This window comes from Carassius auratus, chromosome 36, assembly GCF_003368295.1.
Source record: "Carassius auratus strain Wakin chromosome 36, ASM336829v1, whole genome shotgun sequence".
NCBI lineage: Eukaryota > Metazoa > Chordata > Actinopteri > Cypriniformes > Cyprinidae > Carassius > Carassius auratus.
Window position 1 is genome coordinate 14,391,636 of NC_039278.1, and position 20,489 is coordinate 14,412,124.

The 20,489-nt window shown below is 35.6% G+C and overlaps 1 protein-coding gene across 1 annotated transcript; it reads right to left on the bottom strand.

The window, feature by feature from the left end:
• Positions 1-436: 436 nt before the first annotated feature.
• On the bottom strand, positions 437-20,195 carry LOC113055362 (sortilin-like). Its single transcript, XM_026221625.1, has 20 exons — positions 19,778-20,195; positions 13,661-13,720; positions 11,407-11,480; positions 11,124-11,226; positions 10,254-10,415; positions 10,101-10,174; positions 9,133-9,182; positions 8,898-9,025; positions 7,995-8,139; positions 6,841-6,996; positions 6,654-6,760; positions 5,322-5,424; positions 4,858-5,029; positions 3,908-4,098; positions 3,582-3,771; positions 3,363-3,479; positions 3,039-3,147; positions 2,449-2,561; positions 2,046-2,166; positions 437-1,954 (listed from the first exon to the last, which is right to left on the bottom strand). The coding sequence occupies exons 1-20, from the start codon at positions 20,033-20,035 to the stop codon at positions 1,940-1,942; spliced, it is 2,448 nt and encodes an 815-aa protein (XP_026077410.1). The 5' UTR covers positions 20,036-20,195; the 3' UTR covers positions 437-1,939.
• Positions 20,196-20,489: the final 294 nt, after the last annotated feature.

The window sequence follows — 20,489 nt, forward strand, 5'->3', positions numbered from 1 at the left end:
TTTTACATTTCTAAATTGAATGAATGAATTCCATTACAACTATATATAAATTGTAAATTGCAGCAACCTGTTTGTTTTAATAACGTTTTATTAAATAAAATAAAAAATCATGAATAATAGTGTTTTCTAAGCTGAGTTTTATAAACTGAGAGCAAAAAGGGATATCTGTTTATAATCCATTTTTATTCTGCACTTTAAATACATGCAGCTCTCATTCTATTTACACATTTGAAAATACAAATGCCGTGCTGTTCGACATTGACCAGCTGCTGTTTATTGACCTCGTGGGTTTCTAAGTACAGTGCAAAATAGGGAACTGTAATCAGAGATGCAATACACCTCTGAAAGTCTTTATGAATTCAGTTCACCTCGGTCCATCAGGGTCAAGAACCCATGTGACTCAAGTCCAACCAATGAGCGTGTACTTCAAGAAGTGTTTTTTATTCTTTATTCTTTTATTGTTGTTGGCAGTCACATTTAATGGTACAGCATTTTACATTTTGACTTCAGAAAAAGCCATGTTCATCCACCTCAAACCTGAGGACCCTGCTTTCAACATGCAAACCCATCAATGAAATGTGTGGTCCACTGTTTTCTATAACCCCTGAGGTATCTATTTTATTACCTTCGCATAAAAAAAAAAAAAAAAAAATCAGCTTACAGACTACAAATTAGCTTATTTAAGAGTTGACAGTCAATACAGACCAAAAAATATACATTTTCATATTTGATTAGGCTGCTAACTAGATGCACTTAATACTGTCAATATCCTAATGAAGGATGAGTTGTTCTGAAAAAAAAAAAAAAAACCTTAATGTCATAGTTAACATTAAAAGTTTTGTCTTGTTATTGAATATACAATTATTGCTGACTTAGCAAATAGGTCACAGACTAATACCACATTGCTATTTACTCTAATGAGACCCATTATGTAAGGTCTGGCATTTTAAGACGACTGAAAACCACACAATGGAAAGGAGGAAACGAAGAAGAATGTATCAATATTCGTGCATAGAAGATATGGCAAGTGCATAGTATATCTAAGCACACAGCAATGGCAGGGAACCAGAAAGAATGACTAAAGAGTTGCTAAACTAGATTCTTGAGATCTGAACTGTAATCCTCAGGATGTTAGTATAATAAAGCCTACAAACAAGTCTCAGTGTACCTCTATGGTGAAACTCACACATAAAACCTCCAGGGAATGTTAAATATTACTTTTAAGCACTTCATATTCATCCAGATTTGTTCACAGAGTAACTCTTGAAATAATGAGCAGGCTATTTTCTGACGCTACTTCTATTTTTACAATGGATTTCAAAAGCAGGCTTCAGGGAGACCTGTTTTCCTAATATGAAAAACAAAGAAAACAAAGCTGAAAATCCTTTGGTGAATTTAAATACCTGATGCAGGAAACCACTGTTGGAAAAGAAACAAGCATTTGCATTAGTTTTAACCACACTTTATATCTAATTTCTGATGTGTCCTCTTTTCCATAAATTATATTCCAATTACAGAGGCCTTCAAAGTATTACTCCGTTAAATAATACTCCTCAGCCACTTGTTTTTTGTGCATCAACTCGCATAAATTTGAAATCCATGGCAACAAAACTGCTTCAAATCCTTTGTGCATCCCAAATACATCATATGAAATGATTAAAAAAGATTGAAACTCCTTCAGCAGCGGATTAGAAAACTCCTTTGGGAGAAGCTTTTGGGAAAATGCATGTTTTTCTCTATTTCTGTCCTTGCAGTCAAATCCTGCTGGGCTGAATCGCTGAAAATGTGTCCCCAAGTAGCCAGAAACAAATTGATTGGGCAGAATGTGTCTCATGCGTGCTGGAACGCTGATACACACACACACAGAGGGTCATGGGAAGAGCAGGCATTGTGGTTTCTCTCTTTTAAATCTTGTGTCTTTTGATGATCCATCTGTCTGTCACTCTAGGAGGTCCTACGGATGTCAAAAACACAATGACAGGATTCATTCAAAGACACTGCTCAAATGAAATATTGCATCTTTAGCAGTGAGATGCATTATGTACCTCATCTGAATCATCATGGTAGTGTATCTTGCCAACCTCCAGTGTGTCCAGGTCATCCACACCATCGATACTGTTAGCTTCAGCGTGTCGCTGTAATACAGAGTACCTGTGCACTAAGAACCTAGCAAAACATCAAAAAGAAGCCATGAGACGGATATCTGACAGATATTTAAATAAATTGGTGAATGCTGCATAGGAAATAAAAAAATAAATATACTTTGCTCACATGCTGCCTGATAAAAAAAAAAAAAAACATATTATAACAACAACAACATATTTTTTTTCTGATACAAAATCAGCAATTAATATATGGTAAAAGAATATTTTAAAGCAGAATTAAATTTAGAAATAGACATAGATCAAGCACTGCTGTGTGTGACGTTTAGGAAAATGGGGCACAAACCGTCCTCCACAGACATATTTTTTGATGAAATGAACCCCAGCGACAGCACTGATCAACAGGACAGCGATGACCACAGCGATTATAGGAGCAGAATTGAATGAATGTTCCTCCGTCTGAAAAATGCACAGTGGGAAAGATCATTATGCTGCTTTTTTCAAACAAGCTTAACAAAATTCTCAGTTTCATGGTTCTCATTTTTATGCATTAAATTGTTAAAAAGTGACAGTGATGACATTCGAATTGTTACAAAAGATTTTTCGAGTAGTTATTTTAAACTTGTTATTCATCAAAGAATTAAAAATATATATATTTATTGAGTGTGCAATGAAAATATTAAGCAGCACATCTGCGTTCAACAATGCTAATAATAATAATAATAAATACTTATTGAGCAACAAATCAGTATATAAGAATAATTTCTGAAGGATCATGTGATTAAAATTCAGCTTTGCCATCACAGGAATAAATAACATTTCAAAAGAAATAATTTTTATTTTATATGTATTAATATTTCACAATTGTACTGTTTTTACTGTATATTTTAACATTAAAAAAAAAATAAAAAAAAAAATAATAATATAAAAACCTACCAGTAGCTCTGTCCTCAGCAAATTACTAACACATTTCTTACTCAGATCAATCTCTTTTCGTTCTGGAGTTATTCCTCCTTCACAGTGATCCCCAGGAATTTTCCGGTAACTGTGCTCACAGAAAGGGGAACGTTAACACTTTGTTTACAGCATATAAATTATTCTGTGACAAAAACATTAACCCATACGCAACTATTTTACATATGCGAACCAGTTCACTCAATCATGTTCATTATATATTCAGTAATGCATGCGAAAATCGCTTACACCTGCTGAATGTTTCAGTACAACTCCATGGAGTGGAAATAGAGAGTGATTTGTTACCCGCTGGTCTGGAGCTGCTCTTTGCGTCCGTGCAGACAGAACTCCAGTGAATGGCCAATAAGGTCGGGCTGCTCCACACAAACAGAGCTGTTTTCCGCATGGTAGAACCCAAAGTCACTGCAGGGAAAGAGAGACAATGATGAGAATCACTGACTGAATGTACGTCTTGAATACTAGTAGTTCACGGATTGTATTTAATAAGTCTGTATGTGTTCGTACCACTGAAAGTCAGTGAGGGTGCAGGGACATGTCGTGGGCTCCTTGGTGACAATGTAATCCCGCCCGTTCCAGCAGACTGAGTCCTTTCGTAACCGTAAAAACCTTTCTTTGTATCCCAGATTGCACCCATCAGTGGGGTCGCTAATATCGCTTGAGTGAGCGAGCCACTGGATGTAGTCATTTTCCTGACCTGCAGCAGTAGCATTTGGTCATTTCAGGGCAATGTTTACCCATTTTCTCAATGTTAACAGATGCATGCACAGCAAACTAGATTCTGTTTTTATATTGGATCACGAAATGCTTTTTCGAAATATTATACCACCCACAGTCTCTAGAGAGCAACTGCCTGAAGTCGACGGTGACAGAAACCCAGTACTGATTCCGGACGGTTTCCCTGTAGCCCCACAGGCTGACGTTCATGGACCGGGCACCAGGTTCTGATGCCAGCCCAGTGAAGTACATCGGCTCATCGGTGAAGTTATGCACATGCCAACACTGACCTTCATCAGTGGAAAACCTAGTGACAATAAATAATAGAAATAAACAAAAATGGAAGAATTAAATATAAAATAATTATAAAAATTTTATAATTAAAACATAATGAACCACTATACATCTAAATATATTTATTTTTATAAATTAAACCAATCATGATGTGATAATCATTATTTGCATTTTATATATATATATATATAAATATATATATATATATCTAAATAAAAATTTATTTATATATATATATATATATTTATATATATATATATATTTATATATATATATATATATATATATATATATATATATATTTATATATATATATATATATATATATATATATATATATATATATTTATATATATATATTTATATATATATATATATATATATATATATATATATATATATTTATATATATATATATATATATATATATATATATATATATATATATATATATATATATATACATATATATATATTTATATATATATATATATATATATATATATATATATATACATATATATATATATATATATATATATATATATATATATATATATATATATATATATATATATAAATACATTTTTATTTAATACAAAATCAGTTTCATTCTAACCTATTTTCAAGACATAACCATTTAAAGGTCCAGAAAAGCACGAAAAACGGGACCTTTAAATAAAAAGCCTTTCATCACCTTTGGAACATTTCTGTCATATGCTGAGGTCAAATCCCTATAAACATTCAGAAATGTTAAGATGTTGAAGCTCACTTGATCTGTGATATGGGGTGTGAGGGGTTGTGTTCCACTGCTACCAGCAGTCCTCCTGAATCTAGTATGGCATAGTGATGGGGGCCTTTTAGTGCCTGAAACCATGTGTAACCCCCGTCATCAGACGCATACACGTCTGGAGAAAGCACAGAAACTGAACCTCCAACACTCCCTGATGAAAGAGCAGATGGAAAAGAGACATTCAGCAGTCCTGTGAAACTCCATAAAAGAGTTTTTAAAATAATAACATAATGTAATATTTATTATTACTATAAGTATATATTCTAACTAACTTTAACTGCCATTCTGTAGTTGGAGGAACTAAACACATTGGATTTTTCTTAATAACAACTCTCTTTATTATTAACATAGATAAAAGTGGTGAAAATGGTTATTTGAAGGTTTACACTGAATTTGAGTCAGTGATCATTTTGCCTTGTAGAAAGAGTGTGGGCGGTAGTCACCATGTGCCAGGATGAGTCCCACGGCATTGGGCTCTGAGAGGGGCTGCATGGGGACGTTCAGTTTCATAGAGATGCTGTAGGAGGCATGAATATGCAGACTACACTGCAGAAGACAGAGATGCAAATGAGATTAACATGAAAATCACACACATTTACACAGATAGTGCCTTTTTCAGTAACTGTTAAAAGAGTTGGGGATCAGAGGACAGGTCCAGTGGAGGATAGACAGGGAACTGGCCAATGAAGCCGATGGACATAGTGTGGGCTGCCAAATGACCATGTAACAAAGTGACACAGACACCTGGGTCTGATCAGGTCACAGGTCTTGTGATATAAGGCAGAAACACCCAATGAGGCAAGGGTGCACAACTGACGATGAGCTGCATTGGTGGAAATATCATACAAAGTTCACTGGTAACATCACCTCAACAAAAGGCATCTTTCACCCAGGCTAAAGTTTGCACAGAAACTGGGATCTGATGGACATCGGATAAGGTGTCTCACTGGCAACATCCATGAAATATGAGTACACATAATGTACAGCATAACAAATCATCAAAACATCAAAGATCCCCATCCCATGATTGCACAGAATCTATCCATCATACCATAATATTCCTTTCTCTTATTGTTCCCCAGTTACGCATAAAGCAATTGTAAATTCATGACTGCTTATTGGGTATTGAGGCAAGAACCGCGGACATGGATTAGGCCATGATCCTGGATTCTTGCTGAACCGAAATCAGAGCATAACAATTGCTGCGTCTCGCTATGTTCTGCTCACAGCGAAAGGAAATTATCTATGGTACCAATAAATGGTGCTGAATATTGGGATCATAACACTTCTGATGCAAACAAACACAACAGACGAGGAAACTTTGAAGCAAGTAACACTGAAAGCATTTCAGAAAGTTTACATTTTATTGTGGTATTGTTATGCCAATGGTTTTAACTCGGAGGAAGTGTATTAACTATTCTAAGAACAGTAATAATGACTCTGTTACAACAAATGCTGGACATCTGTTATACTGTGATACTGTATATTGTCAATTTGTCCTTTTATGGTCAATGAGATCAAATGTTTGCAAGTTGTGTGCTGTTCTTAATGTTTACACACAACAGTCCTCCAAATAAGTTCAGTTTAATAGCGGCATTATTCATTTATTTTGATGACTTGCATCTTTCCTGCTCAAGGACACAATCATGATTTCTTACTAGTTGTTTTTTGTAAGGGGAACAAACCAGACACCTTTTGATTACTGGCTCTAATACACCACACTACATGTTTTCAATGTCTAAAATAAAGTTGTGTCATTTCTGTGAGGCTCTCACCTTGTCCGAGTAGTCGGTTGTGGAGTCACAAACTCCGTTCCAGGGTTTCTGCAGTGGTTGCCACTCTCCACCTTGATTAAATGTGATCACTGTCTGAACAGATCTATCTAGAGAAGAAAGATACACAATATGAGATTCATAGAAACTCTTCCTAAATGTGTTGTTATGTTTAAGGTCACAGGCTTACCCACGGCGAGCACACTGGTCATATATACGCCCCTCAGAGAGGTGATGTTGGTGAAGTCAGTGTCTCCGCCTGTAGTGGTGTACAAATGGCGTTCCAGAGACTTGGAAAACACTGTACCTCGGTCATCCGAAACATATATGGTACCAATACCGGAGTCTGATGGAGTAAAAACAGAAAACAAATTTGTTCTGATGATGTCAAAGTTACAAATCATATATTTTTAATATTGGCTGGTCAGGAATATTATATGCACAGCACAGACAAAACATAGAAATTCCAAACCATGTTTGAATTGTTACCAAAATTTAAAATCGAAATAAAGCAGAAATAAAATAAAGTGCAAATATTAGGCAAAACTTGAAATGTGGCCTTAATTCATTGAAATAAAATAAGTTGAAGCTGTACAGTAGTACTAAAATTACTGAGACAGAGGGTCCTATCATACACCCAGCGCAAGTGTTCTTGCTAGTTTCAGCCTGGCGAAGTTCTCATTTTCCCATCCTGCACAGCGTTGTTTAAATAGCAAATGCATTTGCACCCATGGGTGTGCTGGTCTAAAAAAAGAGGTGTGTTCAGACACATTGTTGGTGCATTGCTATTAGCTCCATTTCATCTTTGGAGACGCGTTCTGTCTTTGCACTTGCCAATTCCACCGTGAAAAAATAAAATCCGCCATGGAGCAAGCGCAACTGCCTCTTAAAGCGAATGGGAGGACACTCTGATTGGTTTATTACACGTTACGTCCAAAAAACACCTATTACTTATTAAGAGAACAGGGGCAACTCGTTTAGACTATGCACTCTGACCGTTTGTCCGTCGTTTAACTCGCAAAAATGGATTTTGACACCCCCTGAATGCACCAGCGCCATGTGCTTCGATCGTTAAAATAGGGCCCTACAACTTGAATCTAAATCAATTAAAGCTAATTAGAAATCTAAAAAAAACTAACTAATAAAAATATAATATATTAAACGTAAACTAAAATTAAAATGAAAACTAAATATAATATTACAAATAAAAGCTAATTTGCTAAACACAAGCTACAGCTATTGCTGTAAGTACTATAAAAGTATGAAAATATAACAAAAATGACACTCATCCAAACCTCAGATCTAAGTAATATGATACATATCTGAATACTAATATTGCTTCACCTCCAGGTTCGTCTACGTGCATGAAGACCATATCGTAGTTTGCGGCTAGAATGGAGTAGAACTGCTCGTGTCCAACGGTGGGCAGCTGAGCCATATCCCACGTCTCCCCCTGATCTACTGAGACATGAATCATGCGTGTGGAGCCCTGAAGAAGAAAATAAGTGTTTCTGACATCTGCATGTGATTTCAACCTCACAAGACACACTACAGCTCTAGTCAAACACCTAATAAGCTGCCTGATTATATACCATATTTTTCGGACTATAAGTCGCACCTGAGTATAAGTCGCATCAGTCCAAAAATACGTCATGATGAGGAAAATAACATATATAAGTTGCACTGGACTATAAGTCGCATTTATTTAGAACCAAGAACCAAGAGAAAACATTACCGTCTCCAGCCGCGAGAGGGCGCTCTATGTCTTCAGTGTAGACTACAGGAGCACTGAGCAGCATAGAGCGCCCTCTCGCGGCTGTAGACGGTAATGATTTCTCTTCAGGTTCAGGTCTCTTAGTTATTTCTCTTGGTTCATGTCAAATTAATTTTGATAAGTCGCACCTGACTATAAGTCGCAGGACGGGCCAAACTATGAAAAAAAAGTGCGACTTATAGTCCGGAAAATACGGTACTGCCTGCACAAACAGCATTTAATTGATTTCAAAATATATAAAAACAGAAAACAGTAAGAGTTGCTGTATTTTTGATCATATTAATGCAGTTTTGGTGAACATAAGAGACGTCATTCAAAAAAAAAAAAAAAAAAAAAAAAACTTTTAACAGAATTTTGAACTGTATATGTAATGATTTTAATCAAGAGAAAGTATCCATTTTTTTTTCTATGTTATCTAGGTAGGCAGCAAACAGAATTGTATACACTACATCGAAGCTAATGGGAGAACTCACAGAGTCGGTCATGACTGAGGCAAAAACAAAGCGGCCACCCAGGCCAAAGGAATAAATCCTGCTTCCTATAGTTTTGAATGTTTTGCCATAGTCTAAAGATTTTCTCAATTCAAGTGTTCCCCGGTCACCTGAAAGAGAGAGAAATTCAAAAATATGACGAATGAGCAACAGCCAGCATCAATTTCCAATATTGCTCAAATGATCCTGAAAGATGTACTAAAATAAATCCACTCACTGCAGGATCCATTGGGGTTTGTGGTTAAGAAAATGGTGTCATCCATTCCCCTGAAATGACAGGCAAACAGATACAATGAAAAATGTTCATCACTGCAAATAAAAGGGACAGTTCAGACCTAACCAAAGGCCTCAGTTTCTTCAGTGTATGAAATCAAATGTAATAAAGATATATTTATGAGTGCTAGGGTTGCTTTATAATGCATTTAATTGTGCTTTTTTGACCTTTTTGGAGCCACATGTTTGTTAAACATTCTGCCTAAGGGATTTTGTTTTTGAGTGAACAAAGTAAATGATTCTGCTTTGGAATGACATTGGTCTCTTCATGGCTATTTCATGAGAGAACTGTAACCTCAAGCTTATGTACATTATAAAAATGTAACTGAAATAGATCATGCTTCATTTGACAGTCAACAGAAATTACCCGTTATTAAAATACTTAAATCTAGATGAGCTCCAGGCAGAGATGAGATTCAAATCCACAACAAATATTTATGTCAAAAAGCACTTGCACACACAGTGATCAACCACAATGAAGAAAAAAAAACAGAAAAAAACAACAACCTTCTTGTATATTGCACATAAAAATATTAAGGACTTTTTCAAAGATGCATGCTCCAATTTTCAGCAGTCAAAAACGATGCATGGTTTTTCTTAAAGTGGGAGGAAAATCATATTTACAAGTTACCAGGCTGCAAGGTTTATTACAATAAATCTTGGAGATATATTAAAAACTTTCTTAGTAGCAGCTAAGCAAGCTAATCACTAATCATAAGCATATCTTGTTTGAATCCTGAGTTACATCAAATTTATATTTAGCTGTCGCATAAAAAGCAAACTGGGCAATCAGATGGTCAAAGTTGGCCAGAATTAGCTGCAATATGGCCCAGACCTTGCCAGTAGTCAAAACTCTGGCTACAACTCTGAGACAACTGTTACTGATTCATTTATGCATATTTATGGACATACCATTTCACAAGACAAACAGTCTCATGGATCTTCCTCCAATTGGCCCCGAAGTCCTCAGACAGCCATAAATCATTCTGAAAGAAAGAATAAAACTGTGTTAGTACATGTTCTTCTGCACAAAACAGTAAGGAAATGTCTAATCAGAGGTCTTACATTGATGCTGTAGACCAGGAGTTTGTTGCTGTCTCTGGGGTTGTATGTGATCTGCATCAACGGATGGAAGGGAAGCTCAGAGGTCACAAAGCTCTTGCCAAAATCAACAGAACGGAAGATTTTAGTCACTGTCCCCTCGGTTAGATCACCTGTGAGGATCACCTGTGGGACAGATCATAAACCTGCTCAGTAACTAATAAAAAAAAAAGTACTGAAGTGCAGGAACTTGGTAAACACAAGTATTTAAGTAAAAAATTAATAACAAATACACTTTCAAAGTTTAAGGTTGGTGAGACTTTTTAATATTTTGTGAAAGAAGTCTTATATGCTCACTAGGGCTGCATTTCTTTGATAAAAAAATACAGTAATATAGTAAAATGTAATTAATTTCTGTGATCAAAGCTGTATTTTCAGCATCATTACTCCAGTGTCACGTGATTCTTCAAAAAATATTTGAATATGCTAATTTGCTGCTCATGAAACATTTATTATTATCATCATTGCATTATTATCAATATTGAAAACAGTTTGTGCTGCTTCATATTTTTGTGGAAACTGTACATATTTTACATGACCCTTTGATGATTAAAAAGTCCTAAAGAATAGCATTTATTAGAAATAGAAATCTTTATACATATCTTTACTGCCACTTTTGCTCAATAAAAGTATCAATTTCTCAAACAAATGAATGGAAGTGTATGTTTGTTACTAGAGTTGAAGTGGAACTAGTTTTCCACCTGTATGAACTTGTTCGCTTGTACAAACATCAACATTTCACAGATCACAACAGAAACATTCATTACATTGAAAATAACCTGTCATACTCCTTTCAGACCAGTTTAATATTACAGCAGAGAAGTTAATAATCACCTTCCCGGAATTATCAGGACTAATCGCGATGCCAAACTCGGTCTGTATGAAGGTTTTGTTAATAAGGTCGGTGATGTCCTGGAATGTCTTTCCATAGTCTTCACTGACCCAAAAGAGATAAGAGGGAGTTATGGATCATGTGATACAGCGAAAAACCAATCAAATGTGTACCAACATTTACACTGGGAAACCACAGAGCTGGAAGTGGAAATATATTTATTAGAAACTGATAAATCCTTCTAGCTAGAACTTGGACACTGTCTTAAAAGACACTCTTTCTTACCTTCTGTACAGTCTGGACTGACCAAACCGCATGATAAAAAGAGGAAGCTGGAATGTGGTCAGCACCAGCAGAACCTGCACAGGAGAGGGACACGGTGAATATTAGAGCACATGCATGCGAAAGACTCCAAGTCATTCAGAAACTCACAGTGCAGTGAAGCATTCATACAGCTTTAAACCCTGGCTCGGCCGAGATACTGCGGGACACATGCCTGGACTTGAGCACAGGCACAATCTCACCCTTCACACTTGCTTTATCCAGCTATCACTCAAGTTCAGGCACTTGCTTGCAGAGACCATTCTGATTGGACGGTGAGTCATTCTCATTTAACTCCTGTCTCTTTCTTTTAAAGTCAAAATGAAATAGTATTTGCAATCCATTCTGCTTTCATAATGTGACACATTTCCCCGAAAATCAATGAAAAAGCATTAATCAATCGTCAACACTGCTTCGGTGTTATCAGCTGTAAAGGCAAGTCGTTTCAAATGCAGAGCAAGTTATTATATTTGAAATAAAAAATTACAACAACAAAATTTTTTGATGAATTGTGTATTAAATAACCCGTCAAAAGCAATGTTTATGGCTTTTAGTAAATGTCTGTTAGCTTTCAGAGCAGACAAGTATGCTAGGCTAGAGGTTTTTAAATTGGAAAAAAAAAATAGAAAAATACTATTTTAAAAAGATGAAAAGAAAGGATTGCATTAATGAATGAATAAATAAATGATGTTTCTCTTAACTTAATAGAGAGTAAATAATTAATCTTTCAGCCTTTCTCTTCTGGAAAAGTGGACCAAAAATATTAATGACTCGTCCTGCACTAAACAGATTTTTGTCTAGTTATATCGTTTCTACATTGAACATTTTAACTAAAGGTTTTTTAAAACAAAGGGGACTTTGGGGATTATTATCTTTAAAAAATTAAATAGTATACATTTTTATTCAAGTTTCTTCTTACAAAAGAAAGATTTCTGGGAAGTCATTTCTGTTCATGCCTGAAAAAAACAAGTTAAACAACAATATTTATTAGAGGTGCAATAAGTAATTGCCGAAAGGGTGCTAATTATGACGCCTCAAAAATAGAAAAGGTGTCTCAGAAGACGCCGCTCTTTGAAAATGTTTGCACAGACAACAGAAATGTATTGGAGTGTTGTTGGGTGAAGGCTGGACTGCAGGAGTAATTACAGCTTGTACAGGTTTTACAGCTGCACTTAAGTTCAGTTCTAGAAGAGATGGATTCAGCCTCCAGTGTTGTTGGTGCTAAATGAGGGTTTGAGGTCTTGTCAAGCCAGGCTCTGAAGAGTCTTTCAGGCTCTTGAGCTGTAATTCACTTGTTCCTGTTTCACATTGATGTGTGATTGTAAGGGCCACATTCCTGCGAGTCAGATCATGGAGCGTCCGTCCACAGAACAGTTTAGTAGCTAAATGACTTGGGTTGAACTTACAATTACACTTTTGTTGATCGCCTACTGGTTAGTAAACATAGTGGAAGTAACTTAGTGAATTAGAACAATTGAGGCTAGAGGAATTTCAAACAGGGCACAAAAATGTTATGTGCTTTAACATGTATATGAAGATTTTTTTTTTTACTGTGTTCAAATATACAAAAAATGTGGAAATAATTATTTTGAAACATGGATTGTATTTACTGGGAAAGATCCATAAAATACTATTCCATTTAAATTGCAATACAATTTAAATGTAATTTATTCTTGTGATGGTAAAGCTGAATTTTCAGCATTATTACGCCAGTCTTCTGTGTCACATGATCCTTCAGAAATCATTCTGATATTCTGATTTGATGGTCAAGAACATTTTTTTTGGTCAAGAAGAGAACAGTTAAAAAAACAGCATTTACTTTTAACAATCTTTTTTTTAAATCAATTTTATGCAGCACTGATGAATAAATAAATAAATAAATAAATAACATACTGACCCCAAATTTTTAACAGTATATTTAAGGAGAAAATGTGGGACTTAGTAAAATTAGTTAATAATAATAATTAGTGCTGTCAAACAATTAATCGCTTTCAAAATAAAAGTATATATATATATATATATAAAAGTATATAGAAAAAAATTGTATATATATATATATATATATATATATATATATATATATATATATATATATATATATATATATATTTTATATTATATATAAATAGATTTAATATATAAACTTTTTTATATATAAATGCATGTGTTTGTATTTATATATACATAATAAATATTATGTTAGATAATAAGTACTCACCCCTGTGCCGTCTCCAACCCAGGCCAGAGACACCGAGCCACTCAGGTCATTGAAGTTATACTAAAAAAAGAGATGTAGAGAAATAATAAAGATTGTATGATTGCAAATAAACATGATAGTTAAAATTCTAGAGATGGATGATCATAATAATCCCTACACTGCCGACGTGAATTTATGAAAATTTCTCTCCAAAAATAACTAAATCAATAAATCATAAATAAATCAAAATAAATTAAAACTAAAACAAAACGGCTCGTTTTCATTAGCACCGCCACATTTGGGCTCTAAAATCTCTTTTATCATAATATTGTTCTCTCAGTCCTAATGCAGGTTTGTTTTCAGAACGCTTCTGTGGTGAAACTAAACCCCACAGGCTGTTTTACTGTAGTCCACAGGGATGAGACTGCAGGCTGGATTCAGACTAAAAATATAAAACAAGAGAAAATAATAATAATCTGAGCTCCAAACCACAGCTTTTCATAGCTGAAAATAAGAAACATCCAGTACAGAACAGAAAGCAGTCACAGAAATACACCTAACAAAGCTAACATGAGAAATAAACATGCTTTAATTCTTGTTTCTGTATTATAGACAACAAACAGCTTTTTATATGCACATTTTATATGCAAATGTAAAATTCTTTCCAATCCTTTGGAGACAAAATAAGACAATTTAGACAATTATTGACATACGATAAAAGACATAATTCATGCAGACTCTGCTCAGAAAATTTGATCTTGGAAGAATTTAGTCTAAGGAATCTGTTGAGACATTCTTGAGATTTCTTTTAAAATACTAAACGAGATACACGTGAGTCGTAGTGTCTTTTCATCAGGAGAAAAATCAGAAAAGCAGGACACTTCTCCATTTAATCTCATGTTTCTATATGAATAACTGAGACATTAAACCACCCTTAAACTGATCAAGAATAAGCTACATAAGAAAACACTACATACAATGTCATTCAGGCAACTATGCAAACACATTTCCAGTGCTTAATCAGAAAAAAACTGGTCATTCTAGGAAGAAAAACACGAGTGCTTTATCTTCCCACGGGGAAGTGGAACCATGTAGCGACATGCACACAGAAACCACCGCTGATCCGACAGATGGCTGTGCCGCTGTCAGCCGCCCCACACTGCTGGGAATGTGTGTTTGTTTGTGTGTAAAGGCACATTTAAAAGGACAGGCCCACTGTCAGTCGAGTGTGCAACCTCCCTTTCAGTTCCATTCACTGGAATGCGAGCCCCAGATGGTGTGTGTATTTGTGTGTGAGGAACAGAGCGAGTGCCCCACATTTTCATCCGCCTCACACACTGAGCACAAGAGAGTAACTGATGTACAAGAGATTGTGGGAGAGCAAATGAGGGAAAAGAATAAAGAGAGCCCAAACACACATTCACAGGCTCTGTTCCAAAAGCTAGTGCATTTGCCTTTGATATAGAAAAGTGGACGCTTTACATAGACAGCTATTCCTGTTATGTTATGGGAAATGCACAGAAGACGATTAAATTGATTTCATGAGATTATGTTGCTAAACTAATGACATGACACAAAGCATTTACATGTGGGTAAAATACACCAGACTGGGATTATTTCTTTATTTTGCAAAGAATTTCATCAAATTTGGTTAAAAGTAATGTTGTTGCCATTTAGAACAGACTTCATGTCAGAAATGTTCCTATCATTTCTTAAAAAAGGATCCTATGTAGGCAGATCATTATGTTTTGAATGGAGACACACATTCCTGGGTGTGTTTTTTTTATGGAGGAATATAATATGCTAAACATTAAGCATTTAAAATTAATTAAAAAAGCTTTTTTGATAAAATGGGATGAATATGAATTTTAGAATAATGAGAATAAGGCAATTATTTAAAAAATAATAATAATTATTACAATAAAGACAATTTGTTTAGAAAACTGTATTGCGAAGTGTTGTACAATACAAAATAAAACAAAATATAAAATAAAATAAAAAACTTATGAAATGTCAAACAGGACTGGTAAAACCTGTTGGAAATAATAACCTGGATTCAAAATAAAATAAATGTATCGCAAAAAAATGAAATAGAACAGTTAACATAAAATAAAATAAAGCAAACATTTTTTTTATTAAATCTTACATCAAACATGACAGGTCCAATAAGATGAAAAATAGATAAAACTATTAGGAAACGTCGAAAATCAAGCATGCTCAGAGCCGCAACTGAGTGCAGTCATTAATAATGTCTTAAAATGCTGCATATGAGCTGACTGCGTTTTGGAACAAAAACCATGCACAAAACTGGAATAAGTAAAGAAAATATTTCTGATTTGGGAGTCAACACCCAATCTTCACATTCCCATCTATTTGAGTATCTCAGCTACTATTTTACAGTCAATACTGACATGTTTGTCTAAGGAAGCCTCCACCTTACTCCTTTCTACAGATCACAGCCTCTCTGCATTTCTGCAATTCCACCCAAGCTCATGGGGATCAATGACGATGTCACAGAATACTCCATTTCTCTCTTCTGCTCAGTGATGACATCATCTTACAATTTTGACACTTTTTTTTTCTTTCATAAAAAGCAGCTGTACTTGATCCATGGAAGCAAAAGAACCACAGCATTTTTTTGAAACTCACTAGCGTCCAGGTCCAATGGAAATTTGCACTCTTACAATCCAAAGTGTGAACAAAAGTTTCCATGTTACTAACACAGCCAATGTCCTTCTAATGCAGCCCACCTCAAACCCCCCCTGAATGATATATATCGTCTATAACACCTGCACAAACTCCAGGGCCAGTGTTCCTTCCTAATACTGTGTCTTTGAAAAATGGTTACAGTGGTTGCCTCTTCATTCCTTGCCATATTTAAACCAAAAGGAAAGAAACATGCTGACATTCCTCTCCTGGCCAATAAATCATGCTGGCCAAGAACGGCTTGCACCACGCCAACAAGTCTTCACAAAAGGAGGAATAAAGGGTGATGAGAAGACACAGAGAGCATACAACGTTTCTTCACTTCAAAGAAGACCAAAAAAGAACAACACATGACTCAAAGAAAGCCCCTAAACAAACTCTGTGACTCTTGAGAATACACTTAGTGTATATAATTAGCATATTCATATATAAATTCTATTTAAAGTATTCCTGTGGCTCAATTGGTAGAGCATTACGTTAGCAGCGCAAGGTTGTGGGTTCGATTCCCAGGGAACACATGTTAGGTAAAAAATGTTAGCCTGAATGCACTGTAAGAGGTTTTGGATAAAAGAGTCTGCTCAATGCATACATACATTTAATTTAATTTAATTTAATTAGTTTTACCTTTGCTGGGGAGCATTTTGTGTGGAGAGAGAAGAACTCACTAAAGTTTGATCACTGTGTTTTTGACAAAACAAAGGTTTTTGTTGAAATGCCTTGGTTACCGTATTTTCCGGACTATAAGTCGGACATTTTTTCATAGTTTGTCTGGTCCTGCGACTTATAGTCAGGTGCGACTTATTTATAAAAGTTAATTTGACATGAACCGAGAGAAATGAACCAAGAGAAAACATTACCGTCTACAGCCGTGAGAGGGCGCTCTATGCTGCTCAATACTCATGTAGCCTACACTGAAAAAGCGCTTAATGCTCAGGTGTGACTTATAGTCCGAAAAATAAGGTACTTTGTACAAACGGTACAAACAAGATAGTATGACAGTGGTACACCCACAGCTGATATTCCTTTAAAAAAAAAAATACTTTTTCCGAAAAAAAATCAAGAATTTATAGATTGTTCTCAAATGTTGGTCTTCACTGTATGTACTGCACACTTTAAAGTATTTGCATGTGTGGTGGTATGTATGAGAAAAACATCCTGCAGGGAGAGAGACAAATAATATTAAACTGAGTGTGGAGCCATGGGGCCCTCGAAATCCTCCAGAACAATCACATGGCAGACAGGCTTTTCCAAGATAAATATCTGAAATATACTGCTCAATGGCAGAAATGTATAGAAAATTACAGTATACACTCCTACTTCTTTCCATCTATGGTCTTAGCTCCACAATTCCTCTCCAGTGGACACGTTAAAACCATAAAGAACATCATTTGGGCTGCTTTCCTGGCATCTCACCAACACTGAGCATTTCGGAGAGGACAGAAAAAGTTTCCTCTTCACATTCTCCCCAGGACAGCAGGTCACTAGATGGAGCCATGTTTGTCTTTTCGTTGGACTCGCATAAATGACTCCCCACTGGCACAATTCAGATTTTAAGCATCCAGAGCGGAGTCTCAAAAAGTCTTCCAGCCTCCAAAAGAGCATCTCAAATCATTCAAACACTTCATCCACAAAGCTGTTCAAATATGCTTTCCGCTATAAGCTCACACAGACTTCATTTGAAGAATCTACAGGGCAGGGACTCGTTAAAAAACTTCACTGCGAGCTTGTAAAATTTCTAATAGCTCCGGCAGATGATAAATTCCATCAGGCAGAAGACGCTCGGCAGCCAGATTTTACGCCGACTGACCACAGAATCTTGCACAACACTGTGGTTGGTTCGTTTGCACATTTTGGACTGAAACAGATCTGGAACATTATGCTTCAAACTTGTCACTGTATGCATCTTAATAATGCCTTTAGATGCATGTGTGGATGCATTTCACAGTGACCACAAATTACGCTAGATTAGCATTTTATAAACATTTCTGATGAAAGGAAAACTTTAATTTCGTGTTCGGTCATACAATGAATTTGAAAAAAAATGATGGGCTTCAAAAGTATAATTTTACAAATTATATTTTGTTCGAATAGCACTTTTGAGAGGTTTTAGTGAACATTAAATCTCCACTTCAAGAGTAGCCTTAAATAGTTTAAGGGTCAAAATAAAGGTTTTACATCAAAGTAGGCTCTAACCACAGGAACTTTTACAGTTGGCAGGAACTGTACGGAATAAACTACATGCAAGTTAATGTTCAAGACTATCCAAACAGGTGTTTAAAGACCTCACCAAGGAGATGTTTTTAAGAAGTTGCCTTCAAATTCTTTTCCCACTTCACTGTTGTCATGCCCCAAGCCTTTCCCCGTTTCAGAAACATTCCTTTCTTAGACGAAACATTTCACTTCAACATTCATTTATGCTGGACGGAATGTGAAAGGACGAGAGCCAAAAACACTGGCCATAAAAGAACTGGCTCTGTGTGCTTTCTTAACAACAACAACAGTCCTTCTCTATCAGCACTTAGACTAAAATCATGACCGATTGCATTCCCTGAATCTGGATAAATAGAGGATGCTTTCATAGAACAGGACTGATATGAAAGATATAGATTGGCATATATATAGCTTAGCCTAGCCTATCGTTTACCGATAACGCCTGCCCAGAGAGGGGTCACAGCAACTGCTGGTAAAATGTAATTGATGTGAGAGAGAGAGGGTTAGATAAGTGACATATATAGAGACGCAGCATGTTCACTGACTTAAGGGTTAGTAATCAGTCACTGGACATTGTAATGAATGAGCCCTGACTGGATCCGGTTAAGCAAAATCACCTGACAATGTAGCGTCCGTACAGAGAAACTGATCACAGAGACATTACAGGCACATCAAGAGGATAAATGCATTTGTTCTCTTGGCATAAAGATGAAATCTGTGGAATGTCTTAAAGAAACATCAAACAGAAAAACTCTGGAACACTGAATGATAAGGCGATGCATGCTGATTTTGTTTTTATGATATGACCATCTGGAAAACTTCACAAATATCTTAATGGGTGTTTTTTTTTTTTTGTTCCCCAAAATACTTGAAAAATAGCATTTGCTTGCTGAGAAAGGTGATGTAGGTACATTATTAGGTCATCTCAGACCAGAGGCCAGTAGTATGATCTCACTTTTGTGATTTATGGTTCCTAGAAATTTAGCAAGAGCTTTCAAAGAAGAGAAAAAAATCATTCTAAATGAAAAGTAAAAAAAGGGATACTAATTCAATACTAAACTAAATAGACTTAAGCTCAATATTCTTACATGTTTACTAGCCAAAAATAAGAATATATTCCACAAAACCATAATGTAAATTTGAAATAATACTTTTCACAACAAAATTAAAGTTTTATATTATATTACATAAGTATAATGAGTAAAAGATAATCTGACCTACCGTATGAGTGTTGTTTTTTAACGTGGGATCATAGTCGTGCAGTGATTTGCATTGATTTTGTGCGGATTCTTCACTCCTTTTTATCTTGACGTGGTCCGGCTGCTGTGAATCTCTCAAACTGAGCAGATTTCGTGTTTTGTGACTCTTTAGAAACACGGTTTGCTCACTCCTCCTGGAGATGCTGGGTCTCTCTTCAAAGTCCATGCACAGAGCAACTGCGCATAATACAACCAAAACACAGCAGAACACGGTGCTCATGGTTTTCGTTTTATGTGCAAACAATTCTTCTGTCTAAATATCCATAAATAGCAGGTTTATTGGTAGCATAACAGAACGTGCATTGTTTACACTCTGACGCATGTCTGTAGAGCAGCCGCTGCTCGCACTGCTAAACTCGGGGATTGTTCAAGATTAAAATGGGTGGAACGTCCTTTCGACACGCCCACTTCATGAATATTAATTTGGACACGCTGACGTTGCCTGGTAACTCTTTCAATGGCGGTGGGCTCACTTATAAATGTTAATTAACTGAGAGTGACGATGCGCGTCCGCATTCCAATGGAAAAGGCTTAATCATTAATATTACTTAAATAATAGCGACAGTACTCTGCAATTTACCAATGGCGAAGGACTGCTTTATAAATATTAATAGGCAAGCAAACCACCAAACAACGCATTTTGCTGACCAACCTATCTTACAAATTTCTTCATT